Source organism: Ornithodoros turicata, chromosome 3 (genome assembly GCF_037126465.1).
Source record: "Ornithodoros turicata isolate Travis chromosome 3, ASM3712646v1, whole genome shotgun sequence".
Lineage (NCBI taxonomy): Eukaryota > Metazoa > Arthropoda > Arachnida > Ixodida > Argasidae > Ornithodoros > Ornithodoros turicata.
In genome coordinates, this window is record NC_088203.1 from 94,849,575 (window position 1) to 94,876,508 (window position 26,934).

Genomic DNA, 26,934 nt, shown 5'->3' on the forward strand with positions numbered 1-26,934 from the left:
TCGTTCCGCTCGAATAAGCACGGTGCCGGCCGTGGCGGCTGGCGAGCAGAGGAAAGTCCGTTTCTGGAGCATGCAGTTCTTTGCATTTGTAGGCAGGATGATGTGCTATGCGAGTTTAAAACGCGATGCCGTCGTCGTAATCTATTTGTTAGTGTATTTAGACCGCAATGATTTTTTTTCGCTTTTTCTTTTTTGTTCGCGGAATGGAGACCAATGTCAAATTTGCAGTCACGTCGATGCTTATTGTCACAGGGCTCATTGTTTCATTCTCCACATCACCATAAACAATCGGGGTAGAGTATCGCGCGTGGCGATAGAACTCCCCATTCATCATCTTAAAATAAAGTTGTTGTTGCCGTTGCAGCCACGTCATCAATGGTGCAGGCACAATGCAAGTTAAAAGCAATGGAACTTTCTGTGATCCCTCTGCGCATGCTTTCATGTAACAGTCTACATTTCTCTTCGAGTGCAAAAAGAAAGTTATTTCCACCTGAATAAATGAAGGCAAAGCTTCGTAGCTTTTATATTCATTGCAGTTGTAGGGCGATAGAGATTCGTCGTCACATGAGTTTGTATGCTGCTGTATGTACATTCGCATATGTATTTTTTTTTACAACTCACACAAAACAAGTTTTTTGTCAACAACTTGCTCGAAAAGTGATAGTCTAAAACTGTATGATCATTCATACCAGTCCTTAAACCTGGGTTCGCTTATATTTGCAACCGTAAATATCTGTATTTCAAAAGAACGATGGAATCCATCTCAGTATTCCTAGTTTCTGCTTTTGCCTTATACCCTAGTCAGACAGCATTTCAAATGTCAATTGCGAGAAATGGCCTTCGGCCTCTCAAATGACCTTTGTTCGGGGGCGCCTGCCAGACAGGCGGGAAAGGAGTGCTCCTCAACTGACTGCCCTTACCGGCTCTCTTTTTCGTTTTCGTTTTCCCTGTCTTCTGTGGAAATTTGAAGTTGGTCTGTGCGCCACAAATCAAGATGCAGAAGTCATATGCACTTCTCTAAATAGGATCTAAATACGTTTACACAGTTTCACTCCATTATCCGCATTTTATAAGTTTTCCTACATTCAGCTGCGAAGGTAGCCAGGGTACAATGGCATAACACTGTTGTCGAGATTGCTCTTTTCTGCATCTCAAATGCCGTTGGGGGCCTCCTTTCGCGTTGATGGTCATTTCTGAGAAATGTCCTTTGAGCTGCCGTCTGACACGGCTCTGAGAGGTCATTTTTTGCAAATGAAAATTCCCCGAAGTCCTTCGAGCATGCCGTCTGATTGGGGTATTATTTTACTTATTTGTGTGTTAATGTTGGTGTTTTATATCTAACAACGCCTCTCGCTACTGTGGATCTCCTGTGATTCTTTTTTTCTTTTTCGTTTTGTAGCCTATTTTTTATTTCGTGTTAGCTTCGCGACCTGTTAGTGCACTCGGTGCCGACGTTATTAGTTTCGAGTACGTAGTGTATCATTTCGATGCAATATACAGGGTGCGTCACGTAACGGGTCATTTGTCCTTTTTACAAAAACGTCTCAACAGAAAAGTATGGGGTAAGCGGCTGCCTTCCGGCCATTAAATTGGCCACCCACTAAAAATAATTTCGACGACTTGTAATTGAAACAAATTAATTTTTTTAATTGAACTCTGAAATTTGTCTAGTCAATGTAACGTTTTTCTTGCTAAATCACATAGACCGTGGTTGAATTAGCCAAACCCACCGCAAAATACGATTCGTAGTACTGTGATTATGTCCAGAAAAGTTGTCCGAAAATTGAGGTTTAGTTGCGCATATTTCAGCGACGCACTAAGTCGACCGCAAAAGAGCGCCGTGAGAGAGTATACCACTCTCCACCTGATAGACAGAGCAGCTAAAAGATAAGGCAAGGGTAGCTTTCGCATGCAGCAATCAGAAACCCGGTTATATGCACATACGTCGCGACGTCTCTTGTTCCCTTTCCTCCTTTTTTGCAGCTGCTCTGCCAGGTGGATAGTGATATGCCCTCCTCACGCCGCTGTTTTGCCACCGACTTAGTGCGTCGCTGACAAATGCGGAAATAAAAACCTCAATTTTCGGACGACTTTTCTGGACATAACCGCCGTACTACGTAACGTATTTTGCGGTGGGTTTGGCTAATTCAACCACGTTCTCTCTGATTTAGCAAGAAAAACGTTACATCGACTAGGCAAATTTCCGAGTTCAATTAAAAAAAACAATTTATTTCAATTAGAAGTAGTTAAAATTAATCCTAGTAGGCGGCAAATTGAACGGCTGGGAGGTAGCCGCTTACCTCATATTTTTCTGTTGAGCCGTGTTTTTACACGAGTCAAATGACACGCTACGTGACGCACCCTACGTATAATCCCCACGATGTTCTGTAAAGGGTGCTTCCCTGCAAGTGAAGTTATATTAAGGTGAAGTATGCATTACAGTAGCGAGCTAAAGACGACTTGGTACCAGTTCATGTAAGTTATTCGTGTTTTGTTTTTTTTTCTTTAGCGCGTTTCGCGCTCGCGGTGCCGCGAACGCGAAACGCGCTAAAAAAAGCCACTTTTCTAGAACCGCTCCGTGCTGCAACTTCGGAGGGCAGAAACGCGAACGCTTCTCATCAGGCCAATCGGAGCGCTCGCGGAGGTGTTCGTTTGGCGCCGGCTCACGAAAATCCGTTTGTTGTCAACGAACTGGGAATTTACGCAAAGCGCAGAATCGTCAGGTCGTCGCCAGGTAAACATGTGTCTCTCCTCTTCTTCAGCTCTCTTTCTGCATGTGTACAAGACTTTAGAAGAAGGAGTTCAGGATAACAAAACTAAATGTCTGTCTATTCGACGATTGAGTATGCAAGCAGAAATTATTTACAATGTAAATTTGAAGGGAGAGCGCAAGAAGTGCAGGTACAATCTTGACATAGCAACAACTAGGAAACGCGTTTGCACGGTGACGGCAAACGCATGTGTGACCGGCTCCTCTCAGCCGTGCCGCGAACGCTGAGGCGCCGCCGCTATTTGAAGCGCATGTGTAAACGAGCCTTAAGCGTCATACAGATGTAGACATGAGGAGAGAGGACAGTAGGAAGGAATGGGAGACAGGGGGTTTAGTATGCGTCCTAGTCTGACAACAGGGGTAACTGTACTGACATGCGTCTGAAAACCCTGCCGGAAAACGCAGGAGAAAACTGAATAATGGCAGCCGAAGAAAAGGCACCATTACTAGGATTCGAACCCACACCCTCTGATTTTTTTTTTCATAACTACTGATGCGCATGCGCTGCGACCTTGAGTGCGGCGGGCGAGGTTATCTCCGCATTCAATAGATGGCGCTGGATGGAGCAGATGGGAGGGAGTACCACTGGGGACACGGACACCGCGCTGGCTCGTCGGCTCCACTTCAAGACCGGTTTTTTGGTCCTTCATGCTACCCACGTGGGTTTCTTTTGGTGCGCGCCGATTGTGGTTCGATGAACAGCAGAGTTGTGCCTAACTCGTTACAAGTAACTCGTTACTTGGTAACGGTTACTTTTTTTGGTAACGAAGTAACGATTCAGTTACTTTTTAAAATATGGTAATAGTAACGGAATCAGTTACAAAAATTGGTAACTCGTTACTGACGTTACTCGTTCCTTTTCTTCAGCGTGGGGCAGCACATTTCGGCACTCCGTGTGGCGCAATGCGTGCGGATCTGACCTGCGTGACCCACGACCACGTGTAACTCAAAGTATTATTGCAATCCCTGGCTGGATGTGTTGTTGTCTTTTCTCTTGTTTCCGTAATCTCCGACCATCACTCCTTCCCAAGAATGGGCACCAATTGGTTATGGCTACAAAAAACGCGTTTCGACTTCTCGCCTTTTCTTGTCTTTGCTAAGCTTCTGAGCGCCCTAAATTATGACGCAGCCCGTCGTCTGTTTTCGGGAACCGTTGGTGGTGGTGGTGGCACGAAAACCGGTGTCTTTTCTTGTGTCTTCATAGTCTCCGATCACCCCCACTTCGGAAAGAAGGAAGGGTCCAGGCAGACTCATGGTAAGGGGCCGAGAGACACGGACCACGAAGGACGGACGACACATTATCAGACTCAGCAAAAGGTTTATTACAATGACCCAAGACGCGACGCAGAGGGGCAACAAGACAAAACGAAGGGTCACTAATCACGTTGACACGTGTGGCGGCATGTCTGTTGGATCCTTGCGCGGTAACGTAAAAGTAACTCGTTACCTGTGAGTAACGAGAACTCGTTACTTTTGTATGTCGGTAACGAGTAACGTATTTAGTTACTTTTTTCTGAAGTAACGGGTAACGATATTTAGTTCCTTTTTTTGGGTAACGGGCACAAGTCTGATGAACAGCCACTAGGACACGACGCGAAGGTGAAAAAGGTCCGTTACACCATGCTACCTACCCCCTCATCAACGTACAAAGCCATGTTACGAGAGACGCAGACTGGGCGTTGTGAGGCATGTGTTGTGTTCGTCTTTTTATGTTTAATTTCTTCATGAGTGCTACGTTACATCAGAGCAAAAGCTCAGATAGCACAGCCGGAGGAAGGATATATTTATTTAATTCCGTCTTAGCGCCGCGAAGCAACTGTGGCTATGAGCGGCGTACAGATGTGGACAGATGGAGAGAGGACTACAGGAAGGAGTGGGGGACAGGGGGGTTAGTATGCGTCCTGGGCGGACTTCGGGGGGAACTGTGCCGAGATTCGTCGGGAAAGTCTTTTGGAAAACCCGGGGAAAACCGCAGACAGTACAGCCGGTGGTAGGACTCGAACCCACCACCTCCCAGTCTTCAGCACGACTTTGCCTACCACCAATGAGCGGAACGCCTTAACCCGCTCGGCCATGCCGCTTGATTGTACTCTAGTTTTGAAGACTATTACCAAGCACCTCTGCTTTCATTACGGCGAAGAGCACGACACTATGAGGCCTATACACCTCCATATTATTCTCACACGAAACTGTCATCACGACACCGCATGCCCTGTCATTCTATTGCTTCTGCGTATAAAGTATATCGTATGTGCTGTCATGAGGACAAAAGTATGTGATAACCACTTAAACACTTCGCCTATTTCGCTAGAAAAAAGCGAGATAACTTTTCGCAGCTCTCTCCTCGAAACGCACGTACCGAAGGCCGTGCTATTATCGTGTCGTCAGGCGCGCACTCGTTCTTGCCAATAAAGCTAATAAGGTCGCTTTTCGTGAAACGGGTCTAGCATCGCGGATAATGGCGGTACGGAGAGGGGGGCGGGGGTTAAAGCAAACAGCGTCAACTGCCTCGCTAGGATCACGGACTCTCTCTTCGCCTATAGCGCGGAACGTGACTGGAATGAAGAGAGTGCGAAAGGGAAGGAAATCTCTCGGGCGATAGCCGTCGACGGCTCGGTTGTCGACCAGGGTGCTAAAAGGGCCAATGCACTAACCGAAGATTATGTGTCCGAGATGACCATTTCTTAATGGACCAGACGTTTTTGGCCGTCACGCTCACGTCGTATGTGAGGAGTGCATGTCGGAGTAGCTTATAAGGCAGTCTAAATTCGAATTTTAATACTGTGATATTGCACTGACAGACAGTAACTAAGGAAAGGCGATTTAAAAAAAAAAGAGTCCGTTTCTGTGTGTTATAGCTTTCCCCCCTCACTGCTTCACATGTTGACCTTGCCGAGACAGCGATGCCACGATCCGCTTTCCTCCTCACCCCGCTGTTTTTAGAGCGATAGCTCTCGAGGGTCGACCATCACGTGACACCCTATGAGGAAGTGACGTGGTCACCCTGTCACGTGATACGGTCTTATAAAGCTAAACATTTAAACGCACGATGCCCAAAGATGCATGCTTCTTTTCTTTTCTTTCTTTATTTCTTTTTTTGCTTCTCCCTCTTGCTGTACATAACGCTTCCCTGCTGGATTTGAGTCCGCCGTCGCCCACATGGTTTTGTATCTGCGTTCCTCAAACTCAACAAGAGCTTACTTTTTCTCTTTTCTCCGTAAGATATTGCAGTGAAGCACCTGCTTTTCGGTTTGGTAAGACGAGAACGCCTCACGTATTAATTTAAATAAAATACACGTATGGTTTGGGAGTATATTAGAGAGCAACACTGAAACATTACTACAAAAGCACAAGCATATAAAAGTCGCTCCAATCAATTTAGTTATTTTCAAAGTGACTCAAGAACGCGGCGTGCCATCTAGCGAGGAAGGCAAAAAAAAAAAAAAAAAAACGACAGCAGCAAAGGGAAAAGAGCATCCTTACGGACCACCTCATTATTTTTGCCACGTAAGTTCATCCGAATACAAAAACGGCGACGCAATCGAGGCGCTTCGTGCCGATCAGAAGTAGTATTCGCGGCTTCTTCAATCTGTACTTCGTGTTTTTATATCGAACTTCCTCGTAGAAAGGTCCCGGAAACCTAAAGCACCCTCCATCCCGTTGCTTCCTTGTCTTGGCGGTCGTCCGTGACGAAATCAAAGGACTCCATTCCAACTGTTTCTATAACGAAACGCGGAAGGGCGTCGTTTGCGGTAACTTCAGCGCAGCACTTCAGATGTTGTGCAAACTACGTAGTAATAAAGTCTGTTTACTTCACGAAGCGCACTCGGTGGTGACGTTATTAGTTTCGAGTACGTAGTGTACCATTTCGATGAAATACACATGTATAATTTCCCACGATGTTCTGTAAAGGGTGCTTCTCTGCAAGTTTAGCTATGTTAAGGTGAAGTATGCATTACAGTGGCGAGCTAAAGACGACTTGGTACTAGTTCAGCAGTATGGAAGAAGAGTTCTCGTGGAATTCCTTCATGGGGCACGACATTTCTCGTGACATCTCCTAGCATTTGTCAAGTAACATTACATTGGTCTCGCACGGAACACTTTAACCAACTTCGCCACTGGAATCAACTTTGAGGGGAATGAAATTTGCGAGGTACAAACAGAACAGTATTTCGAATCATGACTTGTACTGTCCTTGTCTTGCAAAATCACTTAAGTCCTATAAACGAATGTCTGCGCAGTTAGTTCGCAAAGTAGGCTCGAACAAAAACAACGACAGGAAAATTAATGATGATGAACGGGGAAATTCGTCACATGAGGTGCGGCCCACTACCCCAAGGCACAGTGGACGGTATGAGATGTGTCCTGATGATGAAGTGATGAACGATGCTGAAGTGGGTGGTAGATAGTCAGCGGAGCCGGCTGGACGCAGGATTCTCTGCATGTAGCATGCCGCCTTAGCACGCTGGCAAACTGCCCGGCAATGACACCACAACCAGCTGTCCGGAAGACTGCGACGAAACCTCGGTTCGAATCCCGACACCAACTGTGGAGTTCTAGTGTTTTACCTGGGCTTTCCTGAGAAGCTCTAGGACAATTGTCGGCACGGCTGCCCATGAAGTCAACACAGGAAGAGCGGTATGTCTCAAAAAAAGAAAAAGCATGCGTGAACATGGGAATTTTTAATACATAAAGGCGCGTTCGCAACTCAAGCCAGCGTATTTTTTTTTTCTATCCACTAAATGTAAAGAGGCTTAAACTTGGTAGACCTGGTACAGTTCGAGTCAAAGTTAACTTGAATACCGCTCCAGCTGGCGAAGCGAGAAGAGACCTACCCTGCCAGCGCCTAGCAGAAAACAGCGTCTTCATAACGATGGCGATCGCTATAGCTGGAATGAGATGCCCAAACATCCTCAGCCGTTATTTCTCCTAAGCACCACCACGGTCCGCAGACCGGAACGGCGTTCAAGTTAACCCTGATGCGAGCTGTACGCACTTCCCTCTAAATTTCCTTATTCATCATCGCATTACGTATTTGTTGTTGTTAATACTTCCTCTCGAAACGATAAAACCAAGCACTCGCGGCTTTATCGCTCATGATAAAATCAAACTGCGGTGCTACAAGACATTTTGCGTAAGACAAATACATTTAGGAAGTCATAGTAGAACGGAAAGTGTTTACTGCAACGAGTTCCGAGAACATCATAAGCCAATCGCGTTATTCTTTTGAAGTAGCTGACATCACGTTGCGGATCAACAACAACAACAATCGTGACTATGGCATGGGGTGATTCACCGCTAGAGCGTTGCGGATCTTTGATACGGCAAGGTTTTCATATATCGTACCGTTACCGTGGAGTAGTTCCAGACCTTCCAGAACTCCCTCATTACTCCTAACTCGGAGACCGCGAATAATACTGCAGAATTTTTTCGCCATTGCGTAGAGAGTTGTCGCGGCAGTCATTACTCTGACCTTAAAACCGCATATATCAATATCGTACAAACAGGAACGCGCTCCCTTTATTACCTTCGGTTTTTTACGTGCTTTCGTGTGCTGTTACCTATCAACGAAAAGGTTTGTGAGCAACGCCAGCGACGCCAAAGACGCCAAAGACGAAGACGGCGTTAACGACTGCAATACGACGGGCGACAGATGTTGGGTATACTTCATCATCTCTGCCGTTAGCGCTGCGTTAACGCACAGGATCGTAAAGCGAACGTCGAACATTAACGAGCTACTATCGCGCACAATACGCCTGGCAGAGCTGCAACCCTTCATCGAAGTGTGTGCGCGGGAGGGAGAGGAAGGGATGACATGCTGTCGTTATAGGAAAGCTGAAGGTACTACATGAGAAGATGCTGCATGTCACGGTATGTTGTGATGTGTGACATTTCATAGTGTTTTTCCTCTTCTCTTTCCTGAAGATATAACTGAAGGTTTATATTACCAGCACCAGGTGTGATTACTGAGAAGAGCTGATGCGCGGAAACCAAGATGGTAACACGACTATCTTCGTTTACTAATTTGTTCGCTTGCAAGCTTATCAGTGCTGGCATAATTTAACTTCTCTCTCATAATTATTAATGAAGTGTCTGAAGGTGTCATATGATTGATTAGTACGAGAACCTTCTTTCTCCTCGCAAAAAAAAGAAAGACGTAAGTTGGATAGATTGGAGGGGTAAGAGGCAGATAGTGTATTGTTAGCCAAATAGGTTACATTTACCTTACTTCTTTTTACTGAGAACTAACTGATATTTTCTAAAAAATATCAATTGATAATGATAGCTCTATAAGTAGTTTGCATACTGAAGCATCCGCACGGTAAATCTGAAATGTGGTGAAGTACCTATCAATCTATCACCCCCCCGATATACATTACTGAACTCCATCTATCTTCTTCATTTATAAAAGCTTTTCATCAGCTTCATTTTTTTAAAAAAAGCAAGCCAAATGACAAACGTTCTCCCGAAAAGAAAGAAAAGGAGTGGTGTCACGAAAGTTTCTGTTCACGAATGTTCCCAATATAGTAGCTGAGAGATATGTCCGGTGTAAAAGACAAGTCAGTGAATTACCAGAACGCCCCCAGAAATCCAATTTCAGCTGTGTTTCCCACGCGCCATCGAAGCTTAACTTCCGTTAGCGTTAAGCACAATACACGCATCTAATACTCAAGCTTTGCGACAGCTGAAATTCGAACGTCGACCTTTCTCACCTGCGGACCCTATATCGCTGCTCTGCGTGCTCTAAAAAGGCTCAGACGACACCATTCGCAACGGCTTCGCGAAGCCTTTTGTTCGCACCATATGGACGCTTTGTTAACGAACGGTCGGAGATGTAGTTCAAACAGCGAATTAGGTTTCAGCGTTGGAATGTCCTTTTGTTCCAGCCACTCTATACGGAGCAGAATCTCCGTTCCGCTAAATTGAAACTCGAGCGTTCGAGTGCTAGTTGAGCTCTGTTCGATGGGACACTTAAGGACAGTATCTATAGCCGAAATCCTCTAGGCATCGCTATTGGCAATACTTCGGAGCGAGCGGAGCAGCGGAGCGGAGCTTGTACACAAGCGGTGTTCATCTGGGACCTTATCAGTAAGGAAGTGGAGCCTTCTGACAACGTAGTGACAATAAGATCATGTGCTGTACCAGTTAGTTATTTCAAACATGAGACAGAACAGTATATCTACGGTATGTGCACTCTAAGAAGCGAGCAAATTGGGGAATATAGATGGGTAGAAATCCAGCGAACCGGTAGAGATGTAGGAAGGGAGTTGCCTCAGGACAGAAGCCGCCGATGTTTCGAACAGAGACTGTTCTTCTTCTGGGCACCGTCCTCATCATTGGCATGGTATTTAAAGGGTTAGGTGTGACGTGTTTAAAGGTTCATGCGAATTGTGGGTCAACAGCCCGGAGGGAAGAAAGGTTCCGTACGGGCTTCTACGGCCGGAGTGAATGGCCGCTTTGTTAGAGTGTGGAGGGGATTATGTGAATGATTGTGATTGTGAACGATGTGATTATGTGAACTACGTTCATATAATCCCCTCCACACTCTAACAAAGCAGCCATTCACTCCGGCCGTAGAAGCCCGTACGGAACCTTTCTTCCCTCCGGGCTGTTGACCCACAATTCGCATGAACCTTTAAACACTTCACACCTAACCCGTTAAATACCATGCCAATGACGAGGACGGTGCCCAGAAGAAGAACAGTCTCTGTTCTAAATATCGGCGGCTTCTGTCCTGAGGCAACTCCCTTCCTAAATTGGGGAATAATGTTTTAGTCCCTTAGATAGCAATTAATCGCCATTTTAGTCTCTTGAACCTGGCACTTTCTCCCCTGCGCTACAAAGAGCTCCTGGACTTCGCAAATAGTACGCAATGTAAGAAGGGTTTATAGGGTAGTTTCCTGCCTACAGCGTAAGAAATAGTTAGGGTATATGCCACAAGACTTTATAAGTTACAACAACAACAACAACAAAAAAAAAAAAAGAAACACGTTTACAAGTTTTATTCAGCGTCAAGATATTTTCATTTATTCACGTGGATCATGTTCATAGGACTCAGAGGAGAAAGTGCGAAATGCACTCCACTCTCTGTGACATTCATTTAGTTCCATGCACTTAGTCCATAAGGGCCCTGTGGCGGCCTATGTGCTCCTGCCACAGACGATGACGACAAAGACGTGTCTCTGCTGCCGCGGGCCACTGCGCCTGCCAGCCAGTTCTACTAGTTCTACCGGCACCGTCCTAGCGTGAGGACACGAACATCTGCCCGCTGGGACATTCCATCAGGACATGTAGAGGAACATCATCTCCTCTACATTTGGCGAAATTTGGCATAGAACGTGATGGAATGGTGCTCTAATAGTTGCTGCAATAGATCTAGTCCCCAGAAGGACTCAAAATACTCTTTTTCTTTATGAGAGAGCAGTACATAGTACTTTGTGTAGTACTATGTACTCTCTTATTCTCCTTACAAGAAACAACATTAGGCGGGCCACCGGAAGCACAAACTACTACAACGCTGAGGTACGTATACCCAATCCGTCCAGTCACACCATTTTTTTTACCATAAGTGAATTGGACCGTATATGTACCTGCGTACATCTACCACTTTCTAGCGTGCGCGCCCATACACACGTGTAGTATGACTTCGCGTAATTAGGAAAGATCTTGTATAGCCGGGGGGCACTTCAATTTCAAACGCCCCGCACTCCCGTAACTGGGAAGGTTCAAAAGCGTGGATCTGCGAAATGGACCGTGGACTTTAATCAGGCTAAGTGAAACCACTACCACCTCACCATTTGAATCTTGCGAAGGAGCGTTGCTAAGTGTATATAAATAATGAGCAGTGTGTTTTCCAGGTCCCCTGTCCAAATTACGTAAAACCTGCCCTCATAAGGCAATCATGATCGGAAGAGCTTCAGGTAAATTGGATGCGATCTAAATATCTTTTGCTCACGAGCTTTTCGTTCTTCTTTTCTTGTACTTTTTTTTTTTCATCATGGAATCTTCTAAGCTCGTTAGCATTTCGCCGATATTATTCATAATTATTTCATAGATAGCAGTACGACGAAAGTCAATAATAAATCAGTAATAGTGACACTATAGAAAAGACCTGTTGAGGTGGTTTTCTTTTCTGCCTCGTGGTAGCGCCGTCGTCTTCGTGTCACTGAAAGCCGCAACTTACTTTGCATCAATCATTCTTGATTACCCAAGCAGCACAACATCTTTGCCCATTATTGGCAATATCGACCCAATATTGATCCGATCTTGGACCAATATTGGACCGGTATTGGGTGTTAGTAGACCGTTAGTTCTGGAACCAATGGCAGCGTGCATGACTCATAATCTGAGCAGTTGTTTGGGTGCGGTAGATTGATCCGGCACTTGAGAACCCACGTTATCTACGGTCACCCTCTAGTAACTGAGTGTTTTGTATCTGCCACCCTAAAGGCATTTCCAGCGACGTCCAGGTTGTGTACACTACCACACGAAAACAGGGAGTCTCGTTTTTGGCACCGGCCCGCCTCAGAACTAGAGATATGCCATCTACTTTGCGACTGAAAAGGAGTAGCCTCGAACGCAGTGCCAGTTATACGAGACCAAAAAGTATTGGTTTAAACATTTTATGATTCGTTAAAGCAGTTTCGGAAACTTATTAGAGCCTCATCACGCAAAATACATGCGTAATTTAATTTAATAAGTTCACACGGAAGTCGTCAGTATCTACCGCGTTTCCAACGCCACGCTGGTGGCTTCTGTTACTCCTTATAAACTTCGCAATCAGATACATCCGCCGAAATATTCTAGTCAAATGCGTACATATCTAACAATTTAAAGTTTACTGCTCGACAATACATTGGATTGCTCTGTCATCTGGTGTCAGAACTGGGAGCGCCACACTTTAGGAGACGTGCGCTGAGAGAAACAGTTAAATGGGGTCAGCAGTGCCGTGTGTCTGCATTGCGAACTCCTTTCAATAAGGAGTCCTTCAATGTTGTAACAGACCTCTACTCCAAAGAAAGGAGTTGTAGCCTGCCCGTGTGTCGGCCTATTACGTTGCCAGTCAACCGTGATCACAAGCAAACGAACAGCTGTCAGTATGTGCATTAATGTTGCCTACCTGAAAGCTGTTTAGAGCGCATTACGATTTACCTCCCACGATACGATCCTGAGCTCAAGTATTCCATAACTGAAACGGGGATAAACCACATTGATTCACCGCATACGTCTCGGAGCCCTGGCAAACAACTCAGTCCTCTTCAAGCAGGGCAAAACAGACTCCCCTGACTGCTCAACGTGTATGCTCCCGGATACCACCTAGGTGGTGGTGGTGGTGGTGGTGGTGTAACTGCTTGCCGTAGTCGGCCTCGCAAGGCGGGCAACGTCACGACTAACGCAGGTCCGTAAAAAAAAAAATAAAGAAATACCACCTATCATGTCATCACGCGGTGCAAGAGGTTCTCCAATGAACGTGAACAGTTAGAGAAGGAGCCACATGCCTCTCACCTTTGCCAAGATAATGGGCAATTGGAATACCAACTCCGACATAAAAAAAATCGCACTCAAAGTGCTGTGTGACCTCCTCAAAGATACGCAAATCGTGCAGAAATATTAGGCCAGGTCCACTGAAGAAGAAACTCCGCGTGTTGACTAAGTGCAAAGGATATTCCCAAACGAAACTACACTTCCACCCTATTTCATCCTGCGATCTACGAATCTAATCATCAACAAGCTACCGAATCCAGCTACTCACCCCCCCCCCCCCCCTCTCCCCCAAGGCCGACATTCAAACGAAGAAGAGGAACATGTCCCTCAACTAAAAGAGCAGCAAACCCCATATTCGGGCGTAATCAAGCTTCAAAACGCAGCTACTTCTACTCTACTCTACTACTGCATCTACGCAAGTTGTACGACGACGACGCATTGCTAGTCTTCTTGCTCCATAGACCTGTTTCTGTGTGCCCGGTAGCGCGAGTGAGCAGCAACGTCGGCGCCCCAAACTATGGAACGCGCGGCAGTTTAGCAGACGGCGTGACACTTTCAAATACATAGTCCCGGGTTGTTTTGCACTTGGCAAGATGCAGCGCTTTTTCTGCGGATTTCCTACAGGTTTTGTAGCTTTCCTTGACGCATACCGCTTGAAACGCCACGCAGAACCCGCTGATGAAACTCCCCACTGTTTGGATCCGTGGCCGCTTGGGCCCGAAATGGCGCTGTGCAAACTTTGCTGCAACAGCCCTATCAGTTATAGTATAAGAAGACTAGCAAAGCGGCAGCATCGTACAATTCCGGGTGAGGGTTGGCTACGAGCGTGTTAAACGGTGAAGTTCTGCATTAAGTTGATAATCACGTGACATAAGTTATAGACTATAACCTATGCCAAGTGGCGCTCAGCTTAAAACAGAACTTCACAGTATAACACGCTCGTCGCCAATCATTACCCCGAATGGCATCGTTCTCTCCACTGATTCGTTGAAAAAGATTGACGAGCACTTTTTGGTGACAACTTTGTGACAACAAACAGCGAGCAGATTAAGACATTACCCCCCGTTTGTGACATTTATGCGGTGATATTAAGCGTCACAGAAAAGCGTACGCCTCGATCTTCCCATAAATCGGGAGTGACAACGGCATCATTCTGCGCAATGATTAGCCTCCAACGAGTTATGTGGTGAAGCTCTAGTTTAGGCGAGCCGATTCTGTCATACCCTCCCCCGCACCCCTCTGTTTTAGGAGTGCATGCTAATCAGGATAACATGTGACTGCGGTAACCAAGTAAATGCAAACATCGAAGCGAGGTCACTGAGTTGCCAGTGTTAAAGCACTGCGCATAAATACATTACATCTGCCTTTCCATCTTCCATCAGTCCAACATTGGCCAACGATTGCTGTCATTTCCAAATATTCGTCGCACTCACCGGAATGCAATTACTTACTCTACTTAACCGCTCCATTAAAAAAAAGAAAGAAAGAAAGAAAGAAAGGCAACGCGGTTCCAGACGTCTAAGCTTTCATTGCAGTTCGACATGCTCACAGGGCTGTTAGAGCAAGGCAGACAATCTTTCGCAACGATCTTTCCACATCTAAACTAAGCATACATTATCGCTTCCGTTCCATGCGCGCGGTTATCCCCCTGTAACGTTGTAAGCCAGTATCGGGCGCGTGGAAGATAACAAAAAAGTTTTTTGGTTCCGCTCTCATGCTCGCATTGGCGTCGCCTAGCTGCGCTTTTCTATATGTGCAGCATAATACATATGCGGCCATATATTCAAATTTGCGCGTCGTAGCTGCGTGTTGCCATCAGCCCCTGCCTTCCTTGTTCATCCCCTCCAGGGACAACGACGCGCCGATTAACATAAAATTTGCAAGTTAAAATGAGAGCGAACGGATAGGCGACTTCGCCTGCCCCTGCACGCGGGCTGAATTGTTCCTAAACTCATATAACGAGGTATAGGCGTCGCTGATGAGATAAAGGACTCCGGTGACGTTGGTGCGCCTGCTCTGGGCTGGAAGTACTTTTGCCTTTACGCTACTTTCTTTCCTTGAAAGTACTTCCCGGTGTGTGCGTACTTTATATGCGAATTGCTATACGTATGTGTATGAGGAACGTGTCATTGAAGTTCGTGTTTTGGGGTTGTGGGATTATGATAACGAATATTCGCAGGCGACGAACCTTATTAAAGTGCGGATCGCGACGAAGAAGATAGTATTCTTTGTGTTCACTTTGTTTAATCTTAATTTTTAAGTATAAAATGCTTTGTCGTCAAGAATTCAACGATGGTGAATACGAGAAGCGGAACTGGAGTATGATTTCATGCCTGTTTGTATAAATGTCTTTTATGGCATTTTTAGAATCTGAAGTGCCCAAACCACCATTGTTATCTGAAATTTCTGTGTCTGTAAAGTTTATTAGTAAAAATCATTTCTGTAAATTGTTCGAGGAAACTGCACTTTAAAAACAGAACTTCACCGCACAGCACGCTGTGCCCAACCACTGTCAAGAGTGATAGGATTATCGCTCTTGACAGTGGTTGGCGCACAGCTGCTATGCGGTGAAGTTCAGTTTTTAGATTGTACCCTTCTAAGAAGGGGTGGTGCGATATGATCGAACGAAGCCTGATCGAACCTGATTGGCGGAAAGCGTGGGGCATACGCCCTTTTATGACAAGTAGCACAACACTCTTAAAACAGAACTTCACCGCATAGCACGCTTCTAGCCAACCGTCATCTCGAATGCCATCGTTCCCTCCCCTGATTTGATGGATACGGGAGGCGTACGCAATTTTTATGACAATTATGAACAGCATAATTGTCACAAAAAAGACGTACGCCCCCCGTTTTCGACAAATCAGAGGAAAGAACGAGGTCATTCGAGATGACGGTTGGCTAGAAGCGTGCTATGCGGTGAAGTTCATTTTTAAGAGTAAACTGCATAAGTGTCACGGGAAGGCGTATGCCTCCCGTCTTCAACAAATCAGGGAAGAGAATGATGTTGGCAACATGTCCCTGAGCTTGGGGAAAACTAAAAACAAACAGCACAAGACAAGACTTGTCTCGTGCACTCTTAAAAATGAACTTCACCGCATAGCACGCTCCTAGCCAACCATAATCTCGAATGATACCGTTATCTGCCGTGGTTGTTGAAAACGGGAGGCGTACGCCTTTTTTGTGACACTTATGCTGTTCATAATTGTCACAGAAAAGGCGTACGCCTCCCGTTTTCAACAAATCAGGGCAGATAACGATATCATTTGATATAATGGTTGGTTAGGAGCATGCTATGCGGTGAAGTTCATTTTTAAGAGTGTGCTGTTCGTTTTGTGTTCTGTCCACTTATCTTCACCCCAAGCTAGGGGATGTGTTGTCAACGTCAACTGTACGCAGGCTCACTTGCATATTACTTTTATGTTCAACAAGAGAACGATGTCGTTCGGGATTGTTGGCTTGAAGCGCCACATGTGGTAAAGCTCCGTTTCAAGAGTGTATAGTAATGTTTCTCAGACGAGGATATGCTGGTAACATCAGTAACGTACGAACACCAACTCTCCACAATAGGAATGGGCGACAACAGTCGTACAATCGCCTACGCTGCTGGACAATATGTCTACAATGTGTAACACATAACGATGTAGCTGGATAACGTAGTTTTAATCTTAGCTTGGCTCATTCTGCAGCGAAACAACGCTGCGGCATAAGGAAAATTTGAGAAGGAAAAAAGTTGATTGACTCCGTTTCCTAAACTAATTTATCGCTTCTTGATAAATATTCATTAAAACAGAACGAACCATTGTGGATCACTGATCTCCGAATAGTTGGTAAAAAAAAAGTACTTCATTTTAAAGAGACAATTCATTAAACCACCGTACGCTCCCGAAAAGCGCGTTCAGAAAGTAAGATGTCGACTCACCAACGGGACAGTTGAGCAGCAACAGAGGCCAGAGAATCGCCAGCGGCAACCGAGACATCACACCGGCCATACTCTGCGCACGACGTCTTTCACAGAGACTCACTCGAAACGTGTCTCAATCACACTCCACACCGTCCGCCCAAACGTTCGTCGCCTACGCAAAAACGTCAAACACGGAGTCTCGTCACAGTACTACGTTTGTTTTTCGGAGGTCACTTTCCAAATCAGAGCACAATGACTTCCGTCCTACATGACGGATAGCAACGAAAGCGCTATCGAGAGGAGAACGCACGTTCGAAGCACACAGCGCGCAAAATGACCTGACGCGACGCGGGCTCAGATCGGGACTGAGGGCGCAGTGCCAACTGAGGCCTCGTTTTATGAGGGAAGCGAAGCTGTTCGGGCGGGCGGAGCGAAATGCGGGCGCAAGCGCCGTGAGTGGCCCCCGACAGCGGGGGTTCCCAATGCTGCGTGTGCAAGATCGGCCCGACAGTTCCGGTTGTTAACGCTCCTGAAAAGGGCCGCTCCGAGTGTTCCTGTACTCTTTGTTTTGAGGAAATGGTGTGGCATTGAGCGCAAAGAAAAATAAAATACAAAGCGTGCTTTGATTTGTTCGGAGTGACCTGCTGCGTCTCTCGCTTTGTTGGGGCAGGGATATTTTCAGATGAGAAAGGAATGTTACTGAATTATGAAGATCATATTTTATACACAAACAGAACAACAACTTCCCCAATAACACGGGATATCCTCTGGACGTACGAATGATATCCGTAGGACGTACGAATCCGTTAGGACATTGTTCGTACATCCAGAGGACATTCGGTGTTGTTGGGGTTTATTTGATGATGATGATTGGGGAGTTTCATCACCAGGGCGATACTCTACCCCATTGCTGGTGTTGTAAAGTTGGAAATGGAATAATGAGTCAGTTCACAGTTAGGGACCAAAGTCTTAACGGCGTCCAAAAAGATCAGAAGTGCTTAGAGGGCAGAGTGTTGGTGGGCTGAGTTTGGCCATGAAACAAGCAACTTTGACAGAGTGAAGGGGCGAGAGTACATCTGACTAGGAGACGTCGAAAATGTGCTTCAGGATGGCTGATAGTGCGGGGCAATGGAGGAGGACATTACAGTAGCCCTAGAGGTTATCATTATCAGTCTATGTGGTCATTGTTAGACGCCATAATGGAGCTTCCCCAAACTTTGAAACTCGAACTTCGTCGAAGTTACATCCCCGCCTTTTTTTCCTTTTTTCTTCTTTCTTTATCACATCACCGTCACCATTATGAAGTTTCCCGGGGAGGTTTTTGGCTGTTACTCAAGCAAATAAGTTAATCGTTCAACATCGCTGTCTTAAATGGCTCGTTCTCGTACCTCTTACTAGTTTCACATGATTGATTGATTGATTATGAAAAAACTATGCGCGAAATATGTGCACCTCTCTTGCGTTATTCACAATCTCGATAAATGTTGTTACCTTGCCGAGCGATAAGGTTCAGATGCAGCTGTCGTCATTTGTTATTCATTTTGTATCTTAGCTAACTAATCCTATATTGTTTTCATTACTGCAGAACAGTGCGCTGCCTTCACATGCACATGACGATACACTCAAATAGACAATGATAATATAAATACACCCATGTGCGAATGTTCAAGAATGACGCCTATAAATTGAATTTGAATTGAAAACGAAAAACATAGCTAGACGAAGAAACCATCAACGTAGATATCAGCTAGTCCATAGCACTTACAGCTGCGTGCTGCATGCTAACGCACAAATTGCCTATTGCTATTCGGTACGAATCATTCATGATGTATACGAGGTTGTATTATTTGTATTTGTCCCTTGTCCCTATAACGCCTTTCTGTCCTGAGGATGACTAATAAACGGAGAAGAATGGATGCGAGTCTGGAGACAAGGTATCTGCCACCAGTCTACCTAATCTGATCGAAACTCTGTGTGTTGCGTTGTGCTCTGCTCTGCGTCACCCTTGGCCGCCTGATGATCTTCACTGCGTAATGAACAACTGCCTCGAACTATGGTCAACTAGTTCAGCACACTCGGACCTCATCTAACCTCTTCCTTATTTAATCATCTACCTCATCCTCCAGCGTTAATCGTGACGTTGCCCACTATAAGCGTGGCCGAACACGGCGAGCAGTTTCTCCACCACCACCACCACCACCATCCTCCCACTCCCTCTTATATTAGTCAGGTGATGCATGCCTGCAGCGTGCGGCTCGTACGTCTGTTTTTCGTGCGCTTCAAAACGATTCTCATGTATGCAATACATCACATATAATGGGATAGGGTACCACAGCTTCAGCGCGAAACACCCCATTTCATTGTCAACATAATGTATGTTGTTCTTGTCTCTTTCATGCTCCCCTGGTTCAATGTACAGTTATGGGCTTCATACAAACAACAAGCCTTCTGGAGGAACAATAGGACTCCCCTCGGGGTATATGTGTACCTCTCCACACAACTTCATATCGTTCATACAAACACACAGGTCATGAGGTGCATAGTATGGTGAAGTGGTAAAACACCTGACATCGCATTCGTGGATTTCACGTTGTTGTCACAAACCACGTTCAGCGTCTCGTGATGCGCAAGAAGTAAAACTCCTCATCTTAAACACCCGCGCAAAAACACTTCTCTTCCGTAGTAATTCAACAAACAACACCGCCCCGCAAATATCTGGCTCTCTGTCGTTCAATTATCGCAGTTAAAAACGACACAGTTAATCTTTTCTCGTTCCCTAATTTCCCGACACAAAATCGACTATACACCAGGTACAAAACACACGAGTCACAAAACGGAAAAAAAGGAAAGGTCTATTTTTACTTTGCTGTCTTTCCATTCGCAGGAGAGCGTAGCAACACCTGTCGAAAGCTCAGCAACCTGTTGCGGTCGCAGGTAACGATACCTTGATGGCCTCTCTCTCTCTTTTTTTCCCCTCTTTCTCCCTACCTTCCTTTCGCTTTTCCCGTGTCTATCTCTTTACTTCTTCCCCATCAGCTCCTTTAACGCAAGCTGCGCACTTTCGTTTGTGTGCTTTCTTTCCTTCCTCACCTTTTAAACCTCCTTTACGCTGCAGAAAACAAGCCTCAATGCGGACCTCTTGGCGGGGGTTACTTTGCGCCTACTGAGGTGACGTGTTTTCTTCTTCTTTCTTTTTTTTAATCTCGAAGCTCTTGCGAGACCTATGTTCTGAGCTCTTGCTGTCCTCGGCGTTATTAGGTGTGTGTGCGTGTGCGCATGAAGTCGCACTTCAGAAAGTTTTAATCCAGCTCAAGAAGAAGTGGCTGATGCCCCAAAAGGTGTGGCATGTTTGTACGGCGACTTAGACCTCTTGTCCTTGCCTTTAACTCTGCTTGTCAGGGTAACGTCTTGGCTGTGTTCGCGAAGAAATAGCAAGTTTGAATTATGTGCTACACTACTCGAGCACGAATAACAACACATGATTGGAGCTCTTTATGTTGGAAGGCAGCAGGATGGGTTCCAGCTATTCGGTTGATAAGTTATTGGTACCACAACACATGTACCTGTACCGGGGAAGCACCCATTGTTACAGGAAGTAAAAGTAAAACTAAACAATTTCCAAGTAATGCTGAACTCAAAGAACGATATCAAAAAATTTCCAATTGCCTAACTAAAGCACTTAGGACTGCAAAAGCGAAACTATACTATTTGAGTGAAATACGAAGAAAAAAAAAGGAAGAAGAATGGACGCGATACTAAGGGGAACTGGAATCTCGTAAGTACTCTTCTTGGTACAGATAATTCCATCCCCACTGAAATGCTTTTAGGTAACGACACTTATGAAGACTACAACGAAATTGCTAATGCGTTCAAATCCCATTTCGCGCTAACGGCCAATATATCAAACTCACGTCTGCATACGAATCCCAGGCAACTACTCAGGTGTAGCCGTTCGTTTCTTTTTTTTTTTTTTTTCGTCATACCTTTCCTCGCCGAGGAGGTTGTAAAAACAATATCGGACATGCGTGATACTGCTCCTGCGCTTGGATGGCATACACTCGTGACAGATTAAAATGACAAATGATACCTTAGTCCCTGTCCTACCACATGTATACAATCTCATCTTCAAAACCGGCATCCCGCCTGCATTAAAGTTAACTAAGATAACCCCAGTATTTAAAAAAGAAAGACGTTCTAAGTTAACAATTTTTGTTTATTTACAGCAAACCAATTTGGCTTTCGAAAGAACTCATAAACTGAGTCTGCTGTATTACACTTCATTGGGAAGGTTAAAAAGGCAGTCGACGCTAACATATTGACATTGACCCACCACATCATCATCCCATTTATGTGTGTGTGTGTGTCTGTGACAGCTACAGTGCTCATAGATTTTAGTAGGGCTTTTGACACCATTGTTTATGACATTTTGTTATCTAAGCTGAACAGTTACGACGTTTGTGGCCCACTCAATGTACATGCTAATATCTAGTTACCTTTCCAACCATCGTCAAGTATCCAATCGTCGTTTCATACTCACTCATCGCATTCTATCTGAATTAATCAAGGTATAGCCCAAGCTTTCATCTTGGGTCCATTTGGGTCAATATTCAGACCAGGAGCCTGTGCCGAAGACTCTCTGGAAGACTCTCTGCCGAAGCCTCTCTGGAGTGCCGAAGCCTACGAAAACCTTCTCTGTTTTGGCTGATGCACGGGAACCATCGGTGTCTCTTCTTTGTGATAGTGTCGCCTGACACGCGTACGTACCTTATTTTGCCCGCCATTCGGTTCATGACCTCTGTGGCATTGCTCAACCTTATCCCGCGTCTGCATTCGGACAAGCTATTCTTCGTTTGCGGGGCAACATCCCCCCCCCCCTCTTCACGATGAAGTTGAGAAGCGCTGATAACGCTGCATCTCTATTCTTGGGTTCCCATACACCCAGCACCTTGACTATATCGAATGTTCTATTGTCCAAGCCGTCTACAGCAGACTCCAATGTAGCTCTTTGGGGTGCATATCCTGCCTGTACTTTACCCGGTTCGTTACGTTCTCCGGTTTTTCTGGGCTACAAGATATTCCGACGTGGGGGCTACAGCACAATAGGAAAATGCTCCGAACCCCATCGGTCGGGCACGGTTCCCTACTTTAAGCTGGTATCCGCGATAGTCATGGTGATATCAATGGCATTCGCATATCGAAGCGGCCTCATGTACGTCCGTGAAATTCTCATTTAAGAGTTGGTAATCCGACTCTGAAAAGAGATGGCGCTGGTGGCGCTGGTGAAAGGTCTCGCCGTTGTCGGCCTCACAGAGGTGGGCAACGTCACGACTGATGCCCTGGGGGAATATGCGTCGTGGGATGACTTCTAAGGGAACTGTGCCGACATATGTCTGAAAGCGTCTGAGGAAAACCCAGGAATGAGAAAAAATGAGAATAGAATTTCGCCTCATAACACCCTCCTTGCCAAATGGCGTCGTTCTGTTCCCTGATTTGTTGAGAACCGGGGGCAAACTTTTTGTGACACTTACGAAGCTAGGGGCGCGTCAAGTAGCCGCTCTGCAGAGCTCGCGTCGCCCACTCTGTCCCTTTCGCTCCAAAGCCTCACCAAAAAAAGAAAAAAAAAAGAGTCTCTTAAGGGAGTGAATGCATCGGTAGTAAATAACTGACACAGAATGGGGACTGCATTTCGTGCTTTGTTCTTAGAGTCCCAGGTACATAAATCGTGTGCATGAATGAAAATGCCTTGAATTAAACCGTCAACCTTTATATGTCGAGTGATGTGAAATCTGGCGACATGCATAGGGCAGAGTTTCCCAAGTAAGAACCTCTATTTTTTTCCTCTGTGTGGGTGGAAAATTGTTAAGTAAGCCAAGTCATACAGCCTCATTCCATCAATATCACGAAGTGCACATATTTACGTATCGACTGTTGCATTCAGGAGGCCATTTGCGAAGTTCAATGACTAATTGCTTCCTGGGAAGTAAATGTCGGGCTTAGAGGACAAAAATTGGGAGTAATTGCAATCTAGGGGACTAGAAGCTGCAATTACTTCGAATTTTACTCCTTTTTTTTAATCTTATTAGAGTGCTCCGCTGTACGGGTTTTTCAGCCAAGAGAGCGTTGCGCGGGCACGTGATGTGTGCAAACCACCTCTGGCCCTCTGGGTGTCACTGAATGTTCTTTTCCGTTACTGACGTCTTCGGATCCGGCTGTCTGCAACCTTAAGGAGACTAAGGTGCAGGTGCGTCCGACCGAAGAAGAGGGTGGAGAGCGCGAGAAGCACTCCGACTCGTGGGCAGGAGCGCCGGGAGCGCCACACTCCGCAAAAGGTGGTGTCCTCGTTTAGTAAAAAGGAGCGCGCTCCATGCGTTACGGAGCCGCTACTTAATGAGCCCTATGTTAATTGCTATGAAAAAGCGTGCGGTCCGCGCTTTTCACAAATTAGAAGAGACAATTATCTTTTTGCGCAATGATTGGTCTCCATCGTGTTATGTAGTGAGTTATGTTATGTATCATCGACTTGATATCTCCCGCTGAAAGGACTTTCCTGCAGTACACAAACTCTGCTCTTCAGGTCGCGGACAAGAAACGCTTTCATCAACTCGCAATTATTCAAGATTGGCTCTCAAGACAACGCAAACTGCGTACATTGTCAGCAAATTGAAGGCATCGAACACATCCTACTGCATTGCTGTGCATCTGTGCATATGCTGCGGTGCGGGAGAAATACCTTGGCCATTGCAGGAATTGTACGGTGGATGATGTCCTACATCCCGGTGGCTCTTTCACGTAAAGACACCCCAAAATTCGCGGCCTCGTCTGCTTTTGCACCTCTTCGACCTCAGCCGAACTGTACGGAATCCTTCTGTTTTTACAATATGCGGCCATCTGCGACCCACGGCGATGGGTAGTCTGTACGGACTCCAAGTCAGCTCTTCGATGCCTGAAAACTGTAGGTCTCCGCGGCTCACTGTCCACACTTGTGATAAATATTCTACGCCTACTGAAGCCCATAACTGCCCACGACCACACCATCGCTTTTCAATGGTCATTGCGGAATCTCAGGCAACCACGTTGCCGACGCTGCGCCAGCGGCCGCTCACCACAAGCGCAAGTGCGTCCCGATTGTACTCTCAAGGGGGGATAGATGGTCCCTTCTTCGTGACTGGGCTGCCTCCTTATCCGTCGAACAATGGCGTCGGGATGTCCCTGTCAGTACGATACTGGGAATGGTGGACCCAACATTCTCGAGCCGCTTCCCGTCATCGTTACCGCGCGTCATTAAGTCCCTCCTACATCGCTTACGGCTGAATGTTGCCTTTACGCCGTACTACCGTTACAAGATAGGGTGTGCCAGCAGCCCCTGTGCCCGGAGTGTGATGTGCCAGCGACCGCAGACCATGTGATCATCGCATGTGCCACTTACAGGAGGAAGCGTCACTTCTTGGCAAACGACTTTGCGCGGATTGACAGCCGACCCCTTGACCTCAGACTCATTTTGGGACCATGGGACAAACGAAAGCAGATGTCCGTCTTGCGACCCTTTATCAAATTCCTTGAAACTACCGGACTGATCGACTCCCTCTAAGACCCCGTCACCGTCGTCAGTATCATCCTCATCACCATTCTCTCATTTTTCCCCAATAGCAGTGGGGTAGCATTCTGCTCAAAGAGCGGAAGGCATTCCCATATCATCGTCATCATGTATCTCTCTCTCTCTCTCTCCAGGAATCTGGCGCCGCTCAAAGGCTACGAGTACTGCTCGGGCTTCTCATCAACTCTGGCAGTGACTGATCCAGATCTTGACTTTCAGCCGTGATGTGTTATCTATTCATCTGTTATCACATCATCTCATTTCATCCTAGCTATATACAGTCGTGACGCAGCCCACATTCGTGAGGTCAACAACGGCAAGCCGGTTTACGTCACCACCACCACCATGTTATGTCCCTGTGCCGACTGTGCTGCCTAGGGTTTCCCTGCGTTTTCCTCAGACGCTTTCAGACATATGTCGGCGCAGAGTCCTTTGAAGTCCGCCCAGGACGTACATTCCCCAGGGCGTCGGTCGTGACGTTGCCCACCTCTGTGAGGCCGACAACGACGAGCCCTTTCACCATCTCCACCACCACCACCACCATGTTTCAAACGTAGCGGTGCCGAATCCAGGTGCCCGACTGTCGTCTCTCGGCAATTATGCGATGAGGTCAAAAAAGCGGTAGCAGCGCAGCTGTGACAAGTAAAAGCTAGCAACTGCTATTGTCTTAAACTGGGCGAGCTGGTGCGTGTGAAAAAAAAAATGGCGATGGGGTCTCTGTGACGCCGCAGTTCCTGTCCGGTTAGAACCCATAGAAAGCCTCGTTAAACACATTTACAGAACATACCGGAAGCAACAGATTAAACAACGACGGTCGCTCATTGTTTAAATGCTCTTAAACAACGCCATAAACGCTTCCTTCCACTAACAGTTCTGGTGTGTGTACGCAGCAGAACTATAAAATATTTACAGCGAGCCATTCAAGACAGCGAAAAAAGAAAACGTCACACTACCTTCCTGGTACAACAAACGCCCATATTAACGCCCGCGCTACAATCACCACGCGACGCTAACATTTCGAAGACCCCTTTCTCACCCACGCAAAAACAAAAGGGACATTGCACACAATTCTCCCCATGTCTCAAGCGAACACTTTTGTTTTCTTCTTCTTCTTCAACTTCCTTTTGTATGTGACCACCCGCCCCTCCTATTTTTCGAAGCTTCAACAACGGCGAGAGAAAGGAGAGAGATGCCAAGCATTCCAGCGGCCTGAAGCACGCTCTCGTTTGGACTGAGGATCACTCCAATAATATGGCCGCTGGCGAATAGCGTTCATTTCCCGTCGACAGTGCTCCGATAATATATTTGCCCCGCCGCTGTTATTCACGGGTTTTAATTACCCGCCCTAGGACGACGGCAAGCTACTCCTCATGATACAAAGCGGGAGAGAAGGAACGGGAAAGGGGAATCGACTCTAAGCTTCAACCCGGAAAGGACGAAAAAAAGGGAGCAAAGGGAAGCAAACCTTGAAAACCTATTTGGAGATTTCTGTACGCACATAGATTGCGACGTGAAGGACTGGAAAATTTCCACGGACATCCAATTAAAACAAATACGCACATAGTGGGGCTACGCTCTAACCATAGAGGGCGGTGGTGGCAAACATGGAAAGAAAAACAGTCTAACTTAGAACTACCCGGGGCTTAATCTGTAAGTACCTGTGAATAGTTATAACGCCCTTATGTCTATGCCACAAAATTATTTATGCCTTTAGTCTATGCCACAAAAGTAGGACAAGAACCACAAAAGCGAGAAAAGTAGGTTGGTCATGGGCGTGTTATGCCGTGAAGTTCCGTTTCTAGAGTGTTCCACCTTTGCGGAACACAATCTAATAATGAAAGAAAGATGTCGAAAGATGGAAGTCACTGAAAGGTTAGCCAGCTGTCGGACGCGAACCCACATCTTCTGGATTACCGGTCCAGGGCTCTGCCAATTGAGCTAAGCTAACACACGTCCCCAGCGACTTCCAAGGGCGCGTCATCTGAAGGGACAAATCAGCCACTCTCTCTCACTCATCCCCCTTTCACTCTTACATTTTTCTCACTCATACACACAATCATACGACGGGATGGACGCAAGCGGCATCAGTTGAACATGAGACAATTGATATTCTAAGGCTGGAACATCATGTCTATGGCTACAGCCTCAGAACATCAATTGTCTCACAATCTAGTAATTATT

At 46.1% G+C, this 26,934-nt stretch overlaps 1 protein-coding gene across 2 annotated transcripts in view; it reads right to left on the reverse strand.

Moving 5' to 3' along the window:
• LOC135388862 (lachesin-like) overlaps positions 1–26,934 on the reverse strand; it is a 200,255-nt gene that overhangs the window by 138,793 nt on the left and 34,528 nt on the right. Inside the window, exon 1 of one of the 2 annotated variants that reach the window (XM_064618708.1) lies at positions 17,178–17,524. The exons of the other annotated variant lie outside the window; for it this stretch is intronic. Within the exon in view, the coding sequence (XP_064474778.1) occupies positions 17,178–17,247 (70 nt within the window). The 5' untranslated portion in view covers positions 17,248–17,524. Of the gene's footprint in view, positions 1–17,177; positions 17,525–26,934 lie in introns of those variants that run through there. 2 annotated transcript variants of the gene reach the window in all.